Source organism: Embiotoca jacksoni, unplaced genomic scaffold (genome assembly GCF_022577435.1).
Source record: "Embiotoca jacksoni isolate LCO1_2020_lvr unplaced genomic scaffold, fEmbJac1.0.p SCAF_9, whole genome shotgun sequence".
NCBI classification, from domain to species: Eukaryota; Metazoa; Chordata; class Actinopteri; family Embiotocidae; genus Embiotoca; species Embiotoca jacksoni.
Window position 1 is genome coordinate 10,855,415 of NW_027185447.1, and position 11,542 is coordinate 10,866,956.

The 11,542-nt window shown below is 41.2% G+C and overlaps 2 protein-coding genes across 4 annotated transcripts in view; both read right to left on the reverse strand.

Moving 5' to 3' along the window:
- Positions 1 to 1,037, reverse strand: part of kmt2d (lysine (K)-specific methyltransferase 2D) — a 28,964-nt gene extending 27,927 nt beyond the window's left edge. For 2 of the 3 annotated variants that reach the window (XM_069140299.1, XM_069140297.1), the window contains exon 1: positions 325 to 1,037. The gene's annotated coding sequence lies outside the window, so the exon portion shown is untranslated. The remainder of the gene's footprint in view (positions 1 to 324) is intronic. The other variant, XM_069140298.1, reaches the window with a different exon arrangement.
- Positions 1,038 to 4,654: 3,617 nt separating this feature from the next.
- dhh (desert hedgehog signaling molecule) lies at positions 4,655 to 10,567 on the reverse strand. The gene is made up of 3 exons (XM_069140301.1): positions 9,867 to 10,567; positions 6,576 to 6,837; positions 4,655 to 6,424 (listed from the first exon to the last, which is right to left on the reverse strand). The coding sequence occupies exons 1-3, from the start codon at positions 10,173 to 10,175 to the stop codon at positions 5,604 to 5,606; spliced, it is 1,392 nt and encodes a 463-aa protein (XP_068996402.1). The 5' UTR covers positions 10,176 to 10,567; the 3' UTR covers positions 4,655 to 5,603.
- Positions 10,568 to 11,542: the final 975 nt, after the last annotated feature.

Sequence of the window (11,542 nt, forward strand, 5' to 3'; positions counted from 1 at the left end):
CTTTAAATAAAAAAAAAAAATTAAAAAAAAACGCGTCAACCAAGCCGGCGCTGTTTGAATAATCTCGTGAATCAGCGCGCAGCACGTTTAAAACCAAAAAAATTAAAAAACACCCTGAAGTTAGCACCCCCGGGGGTAAACGCGGCTAGTTCTCCAGCGACTAGACGGGTCCCGTCTTCGGTCGCCGAGCTAGCAGGGCTCCGTGCTAACACCCCGGTCCGAGGTCAGGAGCTGCTCGGGTGTCTTCGGGCTGCGGAGGGAAAGGTCCCGAAGAGGGCCGTAATTTACCACCAAAAAAAAACAAAAAACAACAACACAGCTCACCTCACAAAAACAACACAGTCGCCTCGTGCATCAGCAAAATCCAAACAGCCTCGCAGCGTCCCAAAGCGCTGATGGTCGCTTCATTTTCTGTCGCCGGACTAACGCCGCTGCGAGCCGGCTGGAGGGAGAGCGAGAGAGGGAGGGAGAGGGAGAGAGAGAGAGGGGGAAGTGCACGTCGGCGGAAGGTGCTAGCTCGGTGGATAATGCTATGATTACCTAAGCTAAGCGGCAGGTTGAGCTTTTCTTTTTTGTGTGTGTGTGACGGAGTTGGTTCCTCTACTGCCGGGGGGACCTCTTGAACACAAGTCTTCGGCCGGTCCAGAGAAAGGGTTCCCCACCTCCCCCTTCCCTTCTTCTGCTGCTTCTTCTTCTTCTTCTTCTTCTTCTTCTCCTCCTCCCTTCCCTTCCTCCCCTCCTCCCCGGGCTTCATGCACCGAAATCTCGGTGGCTCCTTTTTTTTTGCTCGGTTGGATTTTTTTTATTTTTTTTTTTTTTAGCTCTGAAGAGGCTAACCAGCTAACCCGTTAGCCTCCGCTGTGTTCAGGAATCTCCGCTCGCGAGGTCGTTTTTTTTTATTTTTTTTATTTTTTTTTATATAAAAAAAAAGCTGCTTTGCGAAGTTTGTATAAAATATTATATCCGGAAAAAAACAAAACTACAGCCCTGAACTTTTTTTTTTTTTTTTTTTTTTTTTTTTATCAACACGCCGGTAAATACGTTTTTTTTTTTCTTTAGGTTTTTTTTTTTTTGTTTGTTTTTTTTTAAATCGGACTGCAGACTTTTCATCTACCTAAATGTGCAGCTCAACTTTGCACCCTTGTGCGGGTCACCAGCATCTCTTTCACTGCGTTGCGTCTCTGCACACGGCTGCTGCTCCGCCAAGTGGCTAGCCGCTGCTAGCACGGCCCGGCTAATAACAACTACGTCAAAAAAAAAAAAAAAAATGAACTCGTGCAAAACGAGCGAGCAGGAATTGTGTTGTTGTTGTTGTTGTTGTTTTATTACCAAGATATACCGAGTGAAAGCGCGACAGCTTTAGTTGATCGGCGAACAACAGTGTTTCGAGGTCGATCATTGCAAGCAACACAACGCAACGTGTGTGTGTGTTTTTGTTTTGTTTTTGTTTTTTAATGTGGAGCGCGGACCCAGTGAAATATGGTGGATTTAAGATATTAGGTCATTAGATTTTCGGATCCGGGGAAGCCATGTTTTCATTAGATTGTTGTGATTGTAAGAGCTGATGTGACTTCAGCCTTCCGGTGAATGGTTCGGTTCTGTTAAATGAACGGCGACGATCTGGTTGGGTTCATTTAACGTTCACGTTTTTCTTAAAGTGTTAAATTCACTTTGTAATTAATATAACCGATGTGGTTTGTGTACTTCATCATGGTGGGCAATTCTTTATTCCACCTCTGTTTTTTTTTTTTTTTTTTTTTTTTTTTTTATATAAGCATTTAGCTGGAGCTATCTGAGGACAACTGGAGAGAGCCAATCGATCACTGGAATCAGCCGTGATCTCAAATCAACCCTTAACCAATTACATTTTCAGCATGTTCACCGAAAAGGACTGAAATAAGTCAGTTCACGTAAATATTTTGGGATTCGTGGCAACACTTTTACCATCGGCTTCATAATCCATCAAGCAGTATTGGAGTGAATAATTAAAACACACGTAGAGCCCTTAAATAGGCCTAATTATAGTCTGTGTTAAAACATGCTCAGCCATCCCCTATCCCCTGATATCCCCATTATTAAGTTGATGTTGAGTAGATAATGCTTCCATTTTTTTTTTTTTTTTCAATTATGAATCAGTTTTTAAATGTAAATTACATTTCCAGATAAGGTTCAAGAGCAGTAATAATGTCACAGAAGGAAGACACCACAGATCCTGTGGGAGGTGGGGCAGGGTTGTTGGCCTTTTTTCTTTTTTTTTTTTTATCTATCAGCTGTCTTATTACTGTGAGAAAATTAGAGGCATGGATGACCCAGAAAGAATGGGTTCAATAGAGTTGCTCGACTCAATTCCTTGATTGTTAGTTTTGAATGGGACTACTACATATTGAAATATGATGGCATGTTAAAAAAACAAAAACGTCCTAAACTTTCCATAACAGCAAATCACTTCTTACGCAGATGAAGGCAGAGTCGTTCCAAAAATACTTAGTTTTAAAGCTTTTATTTATTTAAGTTTAGGAGTGGCTCAAACCAGGTTTTAGTAAGAAAACATGTATTTCACTTGGTTGCCCAACTATCAGTTCTTGTTTGTGTATACTTCTGACTAAATCAGGACATCAAGATCCCCATGCCGGCTTTTCATGGGCCCACAAGGAAAAACCAAGGGCCCGAGGCAGTACGTGCATAGGCTAAAGCTCGGATGTCATTGGGATTATCTTGTGAAGTTACAGAAAATTCAGTTGGGTAACAGTCTGTCCCATTGTGAGAAGGTCACACGTTTAATCCACATCAGCTACTGTCTATCTCCTGTCATGCCTCAGAGCAAAGCAACTCAACTGTTGCAGCTAAGTAGCTTACTTAAACTATAACATAGCACTTACGAGTAACTAGAGAAGAGCATCTGCTAAATGTCTCAAATGTGAAGTTAATGTAAGTAAATTCACATGATTTCTTCACGTTCATGGCCTATTCATGAGCACAAAATGCAATATGTTGTGTGTTTTTCTTTAGGCAATGAACAAGTACCTGCTGCAGGGGGGTGATCTGCACGTAACCCTGCACTGTGAAATTTCTGCAGTAATGCATATAGGCACCTAAATATTCAGTCTTGGCTTAAATGAGCCCACTAAAGAGAATAATATTACAAGGATCATTTTTTTTTAACTGAAATCACTGAATGCAAATAAATTAAGAATTGTCTTCTAAATGTGAAACCTGAAATTCTAAATGCTTTGGTGGTGATGAAACATACTATTTATATCAGAGAAAATATACAACCAAAAAAAAAAAAATCTGTTTTAAAGCTAAGCCAATAATTGTTTTCATAATTGCCATGAGCTATGTGTGTATACATAAACTGAAATAGTTGACAACAGTTGAAACGTACTATTTATATCAGAGAAAATATACAACCAAAATAATCTGTTTTAAAGCTAAGCCAATAATTGTTTTCATAATTGCCATGAGCTATGTGTGTATACATAAACTGAAATAGTTGACAGCAGTTCCCAATTAAATCGGAACCATGCATTTATTCATTATCTCTCCTGTCTGCCAAAGAGAAACTGTTGATCCTAAGGTCTGGCATATGGGAAACATTTCACAATGTTTGGGAAAATGTCCCATAACACAATTATTTTCACATTCAAGATCATGAAAAAACACCCTTCAGAGAGTTCCTCAAAATATTTCTCATTAAAAGTTTTTTCATTATTGTTTGAGTATGATGACGCTGGTTTTCGTTTATATTCAGTAATGTTTGGTCAGCTAATGTTTGAGTTTCCCAGAGCCTGAATGGTGGGTGTGTATGTTCTCATTTTGAAAATAGGTTGTTACTGGTCTCCCTGACAGGATTAGTTAACTCCCCATTCAGCTTTAGTAAAATTGGATTAGATTTTGGGGGCCTGAGACTGGGTGGAAGAGAGGGACTGATTGGCCCATGGATGTAAATAGAGGGTGGTATTAGGACACCAGGCCTCTCCTATTGGCCAGTCAGTGGAGCGTGTGCTTTCCCATCTGCCTCCTGTATCTCAAGGATAATCCCCTGGAATACCTTCACAGATGTTTACCACAGAACATGGTGGCACAGAATATATTTTAGGTCCTCAATGTGGTTTTTTCTTCTTTTCTTTTACAATTATAAAAAAGCTACTGTAAACAGCACTGGTTGAAAAAAAAAATGAAGCTGTGTATGCTACTTCTCTAACATACAGTTTGATCTGTTTTTGGTTTGTTTTCTTAGTAATGTATTGGTTTTGAGTTCATAACATGTGACATGATAACAGTGTAGAGTACTTATTTAGTATTTATTTTAAGGATCTATCTATATGACAATTATTTTCTGTATAGTCAGTGCTGTAAAAGTGCATTCTTTCACAATATTACAAATTAATTATATCTCATTGTACATAGATGATTACCAATAGATAAATATGTCTAGCTCTATCATAGATAGTATTTTAAGCAAAATCAAGGTTTGTTAAATTAGTTTATTAATTTGAGCAGCTAAGGAAATTTAGAAAAACAGGTATAGTATGAGTTTCTCCACAAGGGGGTGTACAACCTCACACTACTTGTATTGAATACAGCCATACACGTTTTGATGAACCATTGAAAAGTTGTTTTATTTGAAACATGTTTGAAGTAGATGTTTCAGGTCAATTTAATTTGGAGCAAGTCAAAATGTACTTTATAGTACAGATTGGTGCAGTATATCTTTTGGTGGATAGCTAGAATGTAAAAAAAAAAAAAAAAAATGCATTAACACATCTAACAGATACAGTATTTGTGACCTAAACTGATGCATATCAATAAAACTGTCTCCTCTGAGAGTGTAAGAAAACTGTCAGCCGGCTTCAAGTAGCCCCTAAGTGATAAAGTGGTGGCACAGTGTAGGGAATATTAAGTACATCTGGGCTTTTCATTAACCTGTCATCCCGTTAAACTAGGTTTCCACAGACGGCTGCACACTGCAACATAAAGCTCAACTACAAGCCCCGGATATGATCTCCTGCACATGTCAGTGTCTGTTTTCCACACAAAGCAACTAATTTTTGCATAACATGCATACATTAAATCACCTTAAAAGGTCAAATTTACTCCATTGGTGATGAAAAAGGCAGGGTATTGTTTCATAAAATTACAATTTAATTGGTTTTATGAGATGACAAGTGAGGGCATACAATACAGGTAGTGGAATTATTATAAAATGAAACATTTATATATTATGATTCAGAAAGTACAAAAATAAAGATTCTATTGTTCAGGGAAATTATTCCTGTCCCATCAGAATAATATATATAATTTTACATATATAACTGAAACAATTAATAGAAATAACAGATGTACAAATAAACTATGATACAGTCATTTTGGTATTATCATTTATACATTAACCTGCTCAGAAAAACTGTCGCATTATGTTCAATTTCTTATATTCCTCACCACAGTGTTAGCATGTATATCATTATGTTAGATTATAATTTTAAAAAACAGTGAGAAAAGCATGCAAGCCATTCCAGTGCTTTTAATTTATTTGTGAAAAGAACAGGAGGTGTAAATGTAGCAAAGTTGCAGTATAACATCAAAATCTATATTCTAGGCTTTTAAGGATGAAATGAGCTGGAGTCTAAAAAAATACATCCAAAACTGTACAGTAATCTACCATACCAGTGTACATCCGATGTCCGTCTTTGCGGGGAGTGCTTTTCTTTCTTTTCCATCCTCAGAGGTTCACTCAGATTGTCTTGTTTGTTCAGAATGCCATCATTTACATCTACAAGTGCTTTGTCCTTCATGGCCAAAGTGCTAAAATGCATGAGAGTCTTAGTGCAAGCTTTTTGACTGTCCGTGGTCTGCTGCTCTTCTGCTGCCTCCCCCCAAAGTAGCTGGTTGAGTGAGGAGAGTAGTCGCAGAGGTCCAAATGCCCAGTGTGCGAGTCCGTGGTCCTCCACCAGTGCATAGCTGGATGCCAGCACCCCATCAATGAACAAAGTTCCAGCTTCTGTCAAGGGTGCATACACTCCCACACTTTCCACGACTGAAACTGAGATGATTTGAGATGGACGTACTTGACCCCCTGCTGTATGGATGAGAACACAGTCTCCTGGTTTGGCTCTGCTGGCAAACTGAGCCTGGTACTCACAGCTGTCACATCTGCAGTGGGGGGCTAGAAAAACCAAGTGATGTGGAGTAAGGGTCAATCTATGCCCATCTTCTGTCTCCAGAGACAGAAAAGTAGACCAGCCTTCTTGGTCCCAGTGAAGAAACAAGAGGACTTGGCTGTACACGACTTGGCCTGTCCCAGACAGGGCCATAACTCTGTCCCCAGGAACCAGGGATGACAGGCTCTTCTGCCTTCCCCCAGCAACAGTCACCCGGGCCCAGCCTGGGAAACAGCCACCTTTTTCCACAGCAACAGAGTGATCTGCAGGAGGATCAGCAGAAAGGCCCAGATGACTAAACACAGATCGTGATCTCTCTTTGTCTTAAATATCCTAATGCACTTTGCAGTGAAGTGAAGAATTTTGACTCAATTTCCAGTATGATCTGTATGAAAGCGCCCTCTTTAAACTTACCAGCTTTTACTGAGCAGTGGATGTGATATTTGGACTCATAGTGGACCCAGTCGAAGCCTGCCTCCACAGCCAGCTGGGCCAGAAGACCGTACTTCTCCGTTTCTCTGTCATCAGTGGTTATATCCACAGCCCGGCCTTCATAGTGCAGAGAGCCAGGAGGGTGGTGACCGTCCTCATCCCAGGCCTCTGTCACACGTAGGTGCACCCCTGGCCACTGGTTCATCACGGCGATGGCCAACCTGTTCAAACAGTCCTTACATCGCTAGGAACAGAGTGAGAAAGAGGGTGGGGTTTCAGTGCGGAGCAGTGTTAACGATTAAATTGGCTGCTATATCGGACAATTTTAGTTTATCATAGATATATCAGTAGAAGCACATGCGTCAGCCTATACCTGACAAGAATTTGTAGCACAGACATACCATGGCTTCATACAGTAGTTTGTCTGCTAGAAAGCCTTAACTAACAAGGTATAAAATATCCTGCAGAGTGCATGTCATCACATCTTTTGAACCAAATCTAAAGGACCCTTTTTTAAAATGCTCATAAAAAACTATCGCTCAGGAAATTGTTAGTAGAACTTTAAACTCTCTAATACCAGTGTTGTTATCAGCTCCAATAAAATCCAGTATGACATTCTTTATTTGGATTTGATAACTGGTTTTGGTAAAATAGCTACATTTATAATGCAGAGAGTCTTAACAAAATCCAGTTTTCCCCACAAAGAATACAAGCAAGGGCGGCACAGTGGTGCAGTGGTTAGCATTGTCGCCTCACAGCAAAAAGGTTCAGGGTTCGAATCCGGTCCTGGGCCCCTCTGTGCGGAGCCTGCATGTTCTCCCTGTGCTTGCGTGGGTTCTCTCCGTGTGCTCTGGCTTCCTCCCAACATCCAAAAACATACACCTCCCCAGCTCCTCCCGCCCACATGCCTAAGTGTCCTTGAGCAAGACACTGAACCCTAAATTGCTCCCGATGGTGTACCATATGCTGTAAGTCACTTTGGATAAAAGCGTCAGCTAAATGTAATGTAAAAGTAGAAATACCTGGAAACATGTTAATATTAGAGCTACTTGAGCATTTCATTCTTTAGTTTATGGTGTTTTGTTTAAATTATTGAGTGACTTATAGCACCCTTTATGTTTAAGATTTATGGATGGTTAAGTCATTTGTTTCCTTTTTAAAATTGTAACCCCTTAAGGGAAGGGTTGCATTTTGTGGTTGGGTGCTTTTAGAGCTAAAAAAAATAGTGCATGAAGTTTTGTATAGTTAGATTTTCTTTTGAATGTTTGGATATTTATGGTTTTATTTAGTATAGAATTTTTGTTTTTTTTGTTTTAGTAGTTTATTTAATACAATAATTATATTTTAGTGGCTCAGTTTGCAGCAAATGCCATGTATACTGCCTGAGCCAAACTTGGGTACAAGTAACAGACACTTGTAATCATTTATTAACCTCAGCAATGGCACCACCTAAGAATACACGAGGTATGTACAGTATGTGAGTCTACACACCTAAGTGCACAGACTGTTTCAGGGCAACTCAGCAGAAAATGATCCCAGCATTTCAACACCATCTCTGGCTCCCAGGTTATGATTGTTTGTCTGCTGGCATCATCACACAAATCCTCCTCTACTCTGCTAAATGCCATCTCAACCTTGCTCAAACAATCAGAGCACAAGAACAAACCTACTGTAGCCAGTTTGGCACATTCCTTGGCCTTTTCAGCAGGGTGACAGAATAATCAAGGCCATTCTCTGCCTTTTCAGATTGCTTCAGTCTCTCGGTTTCACCCCTGAGACATTTGATCAAATATGTGCGCAGTGACTTTTAACACCCCCGTGGGCCATAATGTTACAGACTGTGTCAGCATTGTCGCAAAATAGCAGGCTGAAAAATGATGTCAGCATACGAGGTGATAGACTCATTATCATCTCCTAAAAGCATATTCGCATGTGACTTGTGATGTGGCCCAGTCAAATGATAAAAGCTGATTTGCAGCTAAATTAAAAAAAAAAAAAAAAAAAAAAAAGAGTTAAGAGAGAAAAGTGACAGAAAGTGATGAGAGTTTGAGCTGGGTGAGAAGAAAGCAGTGTAGTGGGGAGCCGAGGTTGGGACCAAAGAGAGAGGGCAGAGGGGAAGAATGTATGGGCACGGACTTGGGAATGTGACAGCAAGAGTGAGAAAGAGCGAGGGACAGAAAACAAACTGGGTACATTTCTCTCGCGATGCCATTGAAGAGAGGCGTTTCATTGTCACAACTACAATAGTCGCTTTTCCGACGGTGCCATTACTTCAGCAGGCGGGAATTTTGTATAGGCGACCTCTGCAAGTCTCCAAATGATGTACAAAGAGTGTCTTTCACATCTGGGACAAAAAAAAAAGGGGGCACATCACATCACACACTAAAACTGGGTATCATAAGGGCACACATATACAACCACAGATTTTCATCACATACAATCACCCTGGGAGGGGAAGGAGCACAGACTCGTATCCTAAACAATCACAAGGGGCCGCAGCATTCAAGACAGCAATATCTGAGTGTCCAGATACCTGGCGTTCAAAATGTTAAAAGCTGTTCATCTCCCTACCTAGATGTTAAATTCTCAAATTCACTGATTGTCTTGTCAAGGCGTTATGAATTTGTTTACCTATCCCAAGTAAACAATCTAGATTTCAAGCTTTAAGTGCCATATCAAGAATTAGAATATCTCTTCTAGCAGGCACACTGAGAACCCGTCATAGGAATCATTTTATTTCCAGTAACAAAGGGTTTGGTTAAAGATTAAAAGGAAGTGTTCCAGTAGGGGAACTCGGTCTCTTAAGGAGTAGTGTTGAATTACATCCTGATCTTCTTATCTCCAGAAAAAAAAAAAAGGGAGGGAAAGTTTGTTTAAAACTTACTCTGTGTGTGTTAAACATTTGTTTGCCTGTTAAGAACCTGGCAAGGGGAGGTAGAGTAGAGCACACCAAACAATTAAGGATATTATACTATATAATTTGAAGGTACTGTGATGCAGTGGCAGCAGAATATGAGCTTTAACCTGTTGACTGCTGTAATTGATTGATTATCCAGCAAAGGGATTGTTAAAAGGATAGAGACCCCAGTCAGAGCATCTTTCAGTCAATCTGCAGCTGATTGTCTGCACTGTTTGCCCATTTATTGTACTTATTCTACAACAGTCACCAGGTATCACTTGATTTAATGGAAATAAGTGATCCAGTGAAGCATCCCATTCAACATATTCTTCATGACATTACCAACTTGATGAACCAGAACACACCAGTCTTACCTTAGTCATGAAGCGGTCTGCGTTGGTGTTCTCCTCATCTTTGAAGACAATGTCTGTGTTGTAGTTGCACACAAGCTCATTGAAGAGCTCAGAGTTGCGTGTGATCTTGCCCTCTGCTCTCCCACTGGCCCCGAGGTTGTTTTCTGAGAAGTTGGGGAAAAACTGCTTGTAGTGCATGGCTGTGAGTTTCCTGGGCCTGGGACGGATGCCGTATCCAGGGCCCGGTCCGCATCCCTGGACCAGCCATACACAAGTCCACACAGCAAGCAGGCCGAGCGGTGCCAGACGGGCCCACCAGGACTGCTTCATTGGGGTGGGTTGGAGCTCCCAGGGGTCAGTGGCCTACAGTGACAGCCCAGTTCCAGGTGTGTGATGACAGCAAGTGAATGAGGGTCAAATCTGGGTCCATTCCAAATCATGGATTATCAGTGCAGATATTTCTATCACAAAAAGTAACAGTGCTGCGACATGTAGGCACTTCTTGTTGCTGTATTCACTCTTGATATGAAAACGTGTTCTGATTTACTGTTTTGATGATTGCAATGACCAAAAGCAGCCCAATCACCTGATTGGCTGAGACTAGCCTACTTTCTGAAGTTTGGCATCAGTTATTCAAAATTAGAAAAAGGAGTAGCTCTTCAGAGGTTTCTGACAAGACGTTTCACCAAGTATCAGCTGGTTTTAAGTCTCTTGTGAACTGAAAGTAATCTTCAATCGTCCTCCGCAGGTAGGTTACCTGTCTCGACGCAGGTGTTGTGTGTTTCTGGTGACTTACCACGTCCCTCTTCACGCAGTTCCCCTGAAGAGACACACAAACTGACGCACGGCTATAGCCCGACGGCTCCCTGACTGTGCAATCCCTATGGACGCTCCTGTGGCACTCTCATCCTCTTTGTCCATCCAGAAATGCCTCTTTCGATACTTTTTTTTTTCCTTCTCTCCTTCGTCCACCGTCTTCTGTCGCGTTTCAGTGCTGCTGGCCACCTTGCGCCAGCCATTGGGTCTTATTAGCGTCCGGACAAGATTGCCCTCCCTTCCTCTGCGCGCTCCCACCGCGACAGCACACGCCTCCAATTCAACGATACAAAGAACATATGATTAGCCTAGTGTTAACACAATGACCCCAACCCCCTCCACCTCAATAGATATTTTAGTGACAAATAGTTGAGGCAATTTTTCCATTGTAAACCCCAAAGTTAAGGGTACTGAACAAATCACCAAACATTTTTGAGACTTAAATAATAAATTCAACTAGCTGTAAAATGCATGAGTCATATAGAACACAGATACCATATATTTAAATTCAAAGACAGCCCCAAACTCTCATGTCCAGTGAGCTGAACCAACATGTCCTTGCATGTGTTTGCTCCCCCCCCCATCACAGTCACACTCTGCACGTTATTAATAGACAGAGTTGAAGGTGAGGACCTAGGAGGGAGCACAAGAGTGGAGCCTTGACACCCCTGACTATGACTTACAGTGCCGCCTTCCTGTGTTTGGGGAGCCAGCCATGCAGACCTACCTGACCCCAGTGCACCCAAGACTGGAAACACCCAGTGGACACATCACCAATTTATTATTTTTATCCATCTCAGAACAATAGCTGAGGGGGATTCATAAAATGTGTCAGATAATGCCAAACAGGGAGCAGAAAAGAAAGTCATCATTGTGTCTCA

What these genes read in the sequence shown, in the direction of transcription:
- dhh (XM_069140301.1), bottom strand. Translation starts at nt 10,175, where the DNA reads ATGAAGCAGTCCTGGTGGGCCCGTCTGGCACCGCTCGGCCTGCTTGCT. An exon ending in CAGACCGCTTCATGACTAAG is followed by an intron (nt 6,838 to 9,866) that starts GTAAGACTGGTG and finishes CTCTGTTCCTAG; the next exon opens with CGATGTAAGGACTGTTTGAA. An exon ending in CCACTGCTCAGTAAAAGCTG is followed by an intron (nt 6,425 to 6,575) that starts GTAAGTTTAAAG and finishes ATCCTCCTGCAG; the next exon opens with ATCACTCTGTTGCTGTGGAA.